This window comes from Halyomorpha halys, unplaced genomic scaffold (assembly GCF_000696795.3).
Source record: "Halyomorpha halys isolate HHAL.00 unplaced genomic scaffold, Hhal_1.1 Scaffold216.1, whole genome shotgun sequence".
Classification (NCBI taxonomy): Eukaryota; Metazoa; Arthropoda; class Insecta; order Hemiptera; family Pentatomidae; genus Halyomorpha; species Halyomorpha halys.
Genome location: NW_027114440.1, coordinates 1,417,850 through 1,427,882, shown reverse-complemented (window position 1 = coordinate 1,427,882; position 10,033 = coordinate 1,417,850). Strand labels below are relative to the sequence as shown.

At 29.9% G+C, this 10,033-nt stretch overlaps 1 protein-coding gene across 1 annotated transcript; it reads right to left on the bottom strand.

The window, feature by feature from the left end:
• Positions 1 to 3,508: 3,508 nt before the first annotated feature.
• LOC106679733 (uncharacterized) lies at positions 3,509 to 4,911 on the bottom strand. The gene has a single exon (XM_014419051.3). It carries the CDS (start codon positions 4,878 to 4,880, stop codon positions 4,338 to 4,340), a length of 543 nt encoding a protein of 180 aa, XP_014274537.1. The 5' UTR covers positions 4,881 to 4,911; the 3' UTR covers positions 3,509 to 4,337.
• Positions 4,912 to 10,033: the final 5,122 nt, after the last annotated feature.

The following is a 10,033-nucleotide window of genomic DNA, read 5'->3' as shown; positions in this document are numbered from 1 at the left end:
GTCACTGGAAACTGTGGTAACTTCAAATTAGAAGCCAAATACGTATTATTTAATGAAAAAAATATATAACTGTATCCAAATAACTTTTAACAGTACAAACAAAAATATTATGATTATAAAATAGAAAAAAATATTAAAGAAAACAACACGACAATATATAATAACTATATTGTGATTAAATTCAAATATTGTTATTGAGAATATCAATATTCTTATTATAGAATGTTATTTTTCATGTATAACAAAACCTTAGTTTAAAATAATTTATTAGGAAAAATAGCGTAGGCAATAAGATTACTATTAAAATAAAAAAAGAAAAAAATTAACAAAAAATATTTTACAGTAACAATTAAATAGAAATCAGAATGCAAAAGAGACTTAGAAAAAGTTAAAAAAAAAAAAAAATAAAGATATACAAGCAGAAATGTGAAAAGCAGGAAAAGGTAAGAAAGAAAGAAAAATAAACAAATTATCAAAAAAACGAAAGGAATAAAAAAAGAGAAAAGAAAATAAAGAAAATAATATTAATGTCGTAAACACTAAGAAACAAAAAAAAAAAACATGAACAAATATATAAATAAACATTTTTAAACGAATCAAAAGAGAAAGTCAAGTAAAAATAAAAATAAACTAAAAATATAAAATAAAAAAAAGTAACTATTATAAAATTAAAATAAAACAAAAATAAGAAAGCAAAAAATACTTTTCCTAATAAATTATTTTAAACAAAGGTTTTGTTATACATGAAAAATAACATTCTATAATAAGAATATTGATATTCTCAATAACAGTATTTGAATTTAATCACAATATAGTTAATATATATTGTCGTGTTGTTTTCTTTAATATTTTTTCTATTTTATAATCATAATATTTTTGTTTTTACTGTTAAAAGTTATTTGGATACAGTTATATATTTTTTTCATTAAATAATACGAATTTGTTTTCTATTTTGAATCAAAACCATAATAAAAAATCTAAAATCATATATTTATTTTGTATTTAATTTTAAATAAATTAACTTTCATTTAAATACATTAATTTAATGCTTTAATACCAGTTTACCAATATTGATGTAGTAGAAGGCTTTTAAATAAATCTGATACTGGTTTTTAAGAAAATCGAATAACCCAATTGGTGACAATGAAACTAGCAGATTTGTGATGATATGGGGTCAACCAAGTTAAAACGACCACTATTTAAATGGTGATAAAATAATGTTTGTTACATAATAGTAATTTTAGAATGATGAATATTTCATAGTGTTAAATAAATAACTAAATAGAAATTTCCTTTGAAACAAATAGAGGTGGGAAATACAACTAATTTATCAGTTTAATCTAAGTAGAATTCTAGAAACAATCAAGTTAATAAAAAACTCTCCACATTTTAAACATTTCAAAGAAACATATAATATTTGGCATCAATATATATTATTGTAATATTTATATGGTAAATGAAGAGAAATGATATTGTATCAAAACTAAATGTGAAGTAAATAATAATGATAAGGTAAGAAATTTAAGTTATTGTTGTGTTGGTTGCACACTGAAATTGGTAGTTGTGAATTGCTGTATGCCTGGTGATGGGGCAATAGCACCGAAGCGTTGTTACATCTAAATGAGATGAAATTAAAGAAATTGCATTCATTTTATCTTATTAGATAATTACATAACTCATTCAATCAATCGAACCTATATCTACAATAAATAATGTAGTAACTGCAACAACTCATGAAGGTTCTGGGGTTCAGTACTTCATAGTGAAGTACTGTTACAAGACAAACGGTTGTACAAGGAGTTGATTTGGTTAAAATCACGCTCAACCACTCTAAATAAGAGTGTATTTCTTATTGTGCCATTTTTTAGGTAGTTGGCTGTTTAATTTGCATTTTTTTATCTAAATTTTTTTTTAAACCTAATTACAATTCATCAGCGGTCTCTTATAAAGAGTTCACAATACAGCATTATTTTATCTATCATATTGAAGAAAAATATTGTGAAATATGTGGTATATATATGATTTGACCCTAGGTTATCAAATCAGAGAGATGATTCGAGGCTCTAGCAACCAAAAAAAGATTTTATCACCACAAGATAAATTGTACCTCATTAAACTTGTTTTTCTTAACAACTAGTATATTACAACGTAGATGATTTTCGTATTTATGTGAAATTTTATTAATTAAAATTAAACATGAGAGAGATCCCACAAACATACGATAGACAAAATTCACAACTATATAGACATGCTTAAACACCTTAAAAAAAGTGTCTCCTTTCTCTGGACTCCAGGGCACTCGGAAATAGCTGGAAATGAGGCAGCGGATAAAGCGGCTCAAGAGGCTGATACAATGAACGTTCCACCACTCCAAATTTACGAGCCGAAAGACATACAGGCATTTTTAAGAAACAGAATCCGAAAAAGTTATGATTCAATGTGGACTGACCTAGCACTCACCAATAAACTAAGAAATGTTAAGAAAAAAAAAACACAAAAGTGAACAAGTGCCATAATGGGGAAACAGAAGAGAAGAAGTGGTTGTTGCAAGAGTAAGGATGTTCCAAATCAACACACCTCCACTTAATCACAAAAGAGGACCAGCCTATATGCCAAACCTGTCAGTCCCCATTATGCTCATCATTTCGTCAAGCCTTCGAAAATAATAAAATTCCTCGTACAAGAGAATTGGCCCTTAAAGACTCAGCAGAATCCATAGACAAAATAAATTTCTGAAAGAAACTCAACTTTATACTAAATTAAAATTCACCAATATCGACAAGTGTAAAAAAGAAATCGTCTACATTCAATTATCAAATGTCAAAGACAAGAAGATAAATAAAGTAAAAAGGGTGTAATAACCTAGATGTTGATCGCCCTGCATAAAAATCTAATCTAATCTCACAAACAATGTAAATGGTATATTCATAAATTAAAAAATAGTTTTCAAAATTGGGTTTCTTATTCATAGTTATATTTCTGGATTTTATCAAGATCTAGCTTGGTCTTCGAAGTTGAACCTAGCTTTTAAAGAATAAAAAAACAACCTGTACCACTACAACCTATGGGTTCAGTACTTCGTAATAAAAGTCCTGTTTTTTGAACAACGGTTGTGCAATATGATTTGTTCATGTTCCCTACCTCCCACCAATAAAGGGTACCTATTTTGTAAAGGCAGAGTGTACCACAGGAGGGCTACCGAACCTACAGAGTTGATTCAGAGCTACAATAACAGAATAAATAATCATTTGAGTTTTTCAGAGCAGGAATTCAGGCCCTAGGATTAGTAGTAGCATAGCATCTCACTCACAGGGTTACCCCAATCTAAAACAACATATTATGTATATATGTATTTATATACCATTATAGGACAAAATTTTATCACTGCGAAGTAAACATCATTGTAAAATAAAGAAAGGTTATAAGGTTGCCACAAACCTTTAGATAGATTAAGAAGACCATTGTTTTTATATGACTAAAAATGAATAGGTTTTAAATTAAAACAAAATTTAAATAAAGGAATATAATATCTTTCGATTTCATACAATAAATACATTTAAAATCATAAACATTTTTATAATATATTAATTATTGAAAATTCTCAAATATTAAAAATGTAGGACTTTATTTTTAGACCTGATGAAAGTATAACTGCTTCTTTTAACGGTGAGATGAACACGTTATTGTACGTTAAAATATATGAAGTTATAATTGAACAATTTATAACAATTTATAAAGTCCAAATTACACAAGTATACACTGCTGCCAGAATTATGGATCATATTTTTAAATTAAACTTTTTTCTTAAAATATAGTCACTCACTAAAGCATAGTATTTCAACTTTATTTTTTTTATTTTTTACAGATTTAATTTTTTTTTTTTTTAGCAGTTTCAATGAAGGGCTTTATCAATCAAAGTCAGAAGTTCCAGCCGGTAGTCCACGAACCAAAGATGAGCTATTTTGAATTGAATTGAGCAGAATTTTGAACTATTTATTGTTTGAATATTATATTAATTGAATTTTCTAATATTTCGGTGGTAGTAGGAAGGTTTCAATTGATAAATCCCCAATGAAAGTAACTCGAATACACTTTAAGCTATCTAATTTTGAAATATTTTCGATTGTGATGGCCCTTTACCCAAGTTACGACTGGGGGTTGGACCGCACATAGTTTAATTTTTGGCGTAGTGATCCGCAGACTTCTATGGGTTGGAAACCACGGCTCTAAGTGGACTAGAGCTTTTTTTTAATAAAAATTATTTATAATTATTAAAATGAATAAATTTTGAAATAACCTTCCCCTTCCCAAACATTTACAGTTCTCCAACTTAACAGTTAACGGAATACAGTCTTGCATTCACCATGAATCCTCCTTTGGCCTTCAGGACAGGATATTAGAGGCGCGTCTATGATGAAGCCAACACCTGAAGTCCCATTATTGGTGACATTTGTACCTCCTGGCTGCTTGCGATGTATCACAACGGGCAAAGCGGTCGTGGTTCTCTTTCCTCCGTGCCTCTGCTTGTTCTTATGTTCGGGTTTCTTAGTTGCGGGTTTCGTCCCATGATCCTGCATCAGATTCTTACTCGGCCCATTCGTCGGTTGCTTCTTGTTTTTGTGTCCAGCATTCTTCGGCGAGGATTTCGTCTGGTCGTCTGGCTTTGACTTATGACTATGAGCTGTTTCTGAATGACTCCCTGACTTGTGACTGGATTCTTGATGTGGTTTCTTCGCGTGATCTGCGGTACTATGCTTCGCCGGATGAGAAACTTTGGACTTGGAACTTGGAGATGATTTCGAAGATGATGACTTTGCTTGACTGGCAGTCCACAATGTACAAACAACAAGAAGGATTAGAAGTAGCGAGTGGAGCCTCATTCTACAGTGACCTGTTCTAAACTGAAGCTTATTTCATATCTTATCATGCGCTGCGATTACTAAAAAAAATATGTTGTTCTCACAGGCTGATAATAACTGTCTTCTGATGCGGTTTGGTAATTCAATTATTGTGAAATTTTCTACCATCTCAGATAGTTCAATTAAAACCTTTATTAATGCAGAAATATGATAATTTGAACAAAACTCGAAGAACTTTATTCAGATTTCTATTTCCTTTCAGAGGAATTAACAAGAAGGAAAAAAACATTTGTAAAAGAAGCTAAAAATTTGTACTATCAGTTAAAAGACATTTTGTTTATAAAATAATGAAATAATAAATCATTATACCAATTGTTAGTGAACAATACTAACAATTGCTAGTATATTTTATTTTCTTATTGGTATAACTAGTATTCTTATTTATTAAGCTTCCATTTTCCAATGTTGTCAATATAATATCATACACTTAATAATTACCTTCAAACATAAACGTCAAAATTATTATAGGCTTCATCTCAAATTTTCAATTTATATAACTTTTAAATTCAGACAGAGGAGGCACTCTAAAATATCCGTATTACCAATTACAATAATTACAATGTCTAGTTTTTAGTATACCAACAACCGAGGTATACACTATTTAGATCACTATTAACTAAAAAGATCATTGAATTATATTAGTACAGGAGCCCGATGTAAGAAATCCGTCTCATACATCGGTCAACATACATCTGCGAATAATTTTAAAAATTATTTTCTTTCACACTTGAAATCTAGAAGTTCAAAAATTCTTATTAATTGTGTAATTTATTTGATAAAGTAATGAATCAGGAGATTTATTTCTGTTTTTGTCTATAATTCCAAAACGAATATTATCATCCTAGTGAAACAATTATTTATAAATAATAAGTAATTAAACAGCATTAAATATTATGTTTCATAAGTACCATAACATATTAATTTAATTGATATCTATTTAAGTTCCACAATCTTTATTACATCATCAATAATCCAACGTTTCGGCAATCTTCAAGGACAATCTTAAATATAAATTTACACCTCAGATGCAATTCTTTAAAAAATGTTTTGCAGGCTATTCTGTCCAGAAATAATAAACGTTTAAAAGGTTTATATGATAAACTTAGCATGATTAACTATCATATAAACTTTTTATTAATATATTCTTGTTTGAGAGTGGTTTAGTTTATTTAAAAACAAATTTGATCCTTTTTTCTCAACTTTATTCTTTTCAAAACCTTCCAACGTTTCGACCCTCAGGTCATTTTCAAGGAAATTCCTATAAAAGAATAAAGTTGAGAAAGAATCAAATTTGTTTTTAAATATCATATAAATCTTCAAAACGTGTATATGATAGTTTATAATGTATAACACACAAAAAAGGGTGCAGGATAGAATAGCCTCCAAAACTTTTTTTAAAGAATTAGATGTGAGGTTTAAATTTATATTTAAGGTTATCCTTGAGGATGGCCGAATTGGCCGAAACGTTGGACAGTTGATGATGTAATTAAGAGTATTGAGACTTAAATGGATACCGATTAATTTATTTAAAAAAATAAATACCAGTCTCAAGAAATTGAAAAAATATATATTATTTTAGTTAAATAGCATGTGGTAAACGATAAGCTTTCGTAATCCAAAAAATGAAATTAATTTCCAAATTTTGTCTAAACTGAGATATAATACGACATATCAATCCAATATTAACTCGGAAATGCATTTTTGGCGGTTCTGAAACAGTTATTAACCTTCGCAATTCCGCGGGTTGTTCTTTTTCAACAACTTTTTTCACAAACCTATATTAAAATACATGAGTAAGTTTCCATTAAATTTACAGGAACACCGCATTTCTCAATTCCCTCCAAGTCTCCACGGTATTCACCGTATGTCAGTTTCCACGGAACTGTTTGGATTCATTTTAACTGTTTACGTTGGGCAAACATTTCCTAAAAGTTGCTAATAAGTGAATCATACTTACCAGACAGAGGACGCTTGTGGAAACAGAAAAATGCAACTTGAGAGAAAGTTAAAAAAACATGAATGGGTTCCTATGAACGAATTTGAGATGTACTCCTTCATATGGCTTAGATATATGAAATCTAAACCTGCAAAGTATAGAATGAATGTTTAGGTAACGTGTGACAGTTATACAGCATACCGTAAACATTAACAGGTGTACAAAAAAGCGACATACTTGACAAGATACTCACAGACAAACCAGCAGGTGCCTAATGGTTTTCTTTATGAATTGGAACAATATAGCTGCATTTGTTTTGTGTAAAATATTAACCTTGAATGTAAATGAGGGTACTTACAACAATGGCGTTTGTTTCTACTCACTCTTATTAAAATATTTGTTGAACCAACCATAAAGAAAAAATTTAACGACCCATAAATCTTATTTCTAAGCACCCAATCTAAAATGAGTCTAGAAATAATTAAGAATGTTTTGGAAACCATTGAGGCTAAGAATTGTGCTGACGAGTAAATTAACGTGGCAGAAACAAAAGACTCAGAACTAGCTGTGGTCACATAACAAGAATTTGATAATAAATCAGATTTATTTTTCTTTCTAAATATTTTAAAAATTCGCTACTTATATCAATTATGGAATGTATTTTCACTAACAATATGGGATGTAGAAACTAGGATTAATAAAATCGGTGAGGAATGCAAAAATCACTCTCGCGGTATTATGTGTTTGAAATAGAACGTGCGATATTTGGTAGGTTATACTGCTAATTAATTTGATCGAGTAATAAATTAGAAATTTTTGTTCGAATTGGTCTCTTTTTGGCTTTAAGTCCTAAACGACAGATATACCGAAAATATCACATTTAAACAAATTGAAGAACATAAAATTATGCGTTGTACCTCAGTTTTTAGAAAATTCAATTTAATTAGTAAGACTTTTTAGAACTGCAAGACATACGTTTCAATGATAGGAGTGGTAGGAACTGATTTTTAAAATTATTTGCCGACGTATGTTCTATGAGATGGATTGCTTGCATTGGTCTCCTCCACAATAGGGGGGCATTCATGATCTTTAGTTTAACGTATTAGCGTGTTAAATGGAAAAGGTTATGTTAAATGGAGAAATATAACAGTTAACATGGTTGAGAGTCTGTTACTAGCTCTGTTAAGTGGAGAATGACATCACGCAACAGGCCATCTGAGATCTTGTTCGTTGTTTGTGTTCTGATTGTGTTACTATTGTTTAGGATGTTTTTAAAAATAATAAATCAATAGATGACAAAAATAATAATGTAATTACAGTTGTCAATTAATTTATCTTTGTCCTCTCCCTCACAAGCTAGAAGATCAACAAGACACTCAGTAGCCAAACTGTCACGCAAATTCTACTTTTCACTCAATTTAGGCATCTTGTAATAAATTACACTAATCAAAACTTAAAAGTACACTATAATATGAAGTTTTGGAAGGAAAGGTTATAAAATAAGTTGCTCAGAAAATCCGCTATGAGCCCTTATGCATTTAACATGACTTTAAATAGGGTTGCTCATAACGCTGTGCTTATAGCATTAACATGGTAAAATATTTTACACTTAACACATCATGAATACCTCTAGTATGTACTATGAAATAAATTACATTTTATAGAGCATCTATGATGATTTTTGACTGTGGGAAAATGGAGGGAAGAGATGGCCCGAGCCAACGTTCGCCCGCCAATCCACTCTTCTCTCCAATAGGTTTGTTCCAACAAGTTCTGACTGTCCGGAACTGTACGGGCATGCGTAGTGCGTGTTTTTCCCTACCGAATTCTGTACTGCGCATGCTTTGCATAGTTCTAGATAGTCAGAAGTGGTTGTTGGAGTAGTTGACTGGACTACCTTACCTAATATTTACTGTCCTCTCCTCGATCTATTTCTGCAAATTTACAAATAGAAATTCCTTTTGTCAGTTTTTTTCAAAACTAATTTTTATTAATATCGATAAGATAATATCTAATATCTAATAAGATTATAAGTTTACCATCTCAAGTAAACTGGGTAGAGGGAAAACTATCCAACTATCCACTCTCAAACCAATGTCCTAATTATGAACATATTTAAATTCATTACATTCGTGTTTCCTCAGTTATGAAAAGCCATAAATTACTGCATTCATCAACTTAATCCCATTCTAAGACCAAATATACTGCATTTTAAAACATTAAAATTTAAAAAATTAAAAAAAGTCAGTTTTTTTTTTTTAGCTAATGATTAGCAAAACTCAAAAATGACTTTTGGAAGATAATGCATTCTTAAATAGAAATCAGAACAGAGCTCTCAATAAATTTGCCACAAAGTAAAACAAGAATCAATATGAAACAGTCCCAGTGAAACATACAGGATAACCTTAACAAACTAATAACCTCCCGAATTGGTAACTTAGGAATCCAAGAATAGAAGAAAAAAGCGTCTTAAGTTCAAGAGCCGGGAAGACAAAAAGGCAGTTATCCCACCTCAATTTTTTATTACTTTAATAAAAACTACGTATAATTATCAGTAAAAACTTATGAGTATACCAAGTATAGGTAGGGCGCATAAAAAATGGCGGCTGTTTCACAACCTTAAAAAACCCTTAATTTTCCTTTCAGACCTTTATATCTTAAAAACTACCAACAATACTAGAAAATCAAAAAAGAACATTATTTAAAGCAGAGTAAGTTTACTGAAATATTAGCCCTAAATGAGCTATTTACGTCCAATAGTTCTCGAGATATAGCCTTTTAAAAAGCAACATTTCATTAAAATATACTGAAATATTAGTAGTTAGTTAATTTATTTTGAGAAATTTATATCTCAGGAATGCATATTAGCACTCTGATTAAAGCTAGTATAATGTACTATAAGTAGTTATTGACCATTACCGTAGTAGTGCCGTGTACGGGGCTCGGGGTTTCTAAGCCCGACTAGGGGTTTCCCGTACAGGTATTATATTGAAATTTATTCATATATTAATGTATTTATATTATGTATTTGTATTTATATTGTATATTTGTATTATGTATTTATATTATATATTTATATTATGTATCTCTATCAGTTCCTGATGGGAACCAGCTGAAAAGGGATGCGCTATATTTAATTCAACTCCTAGATACCATCAGAAAACCCCCGCCGTGGTAT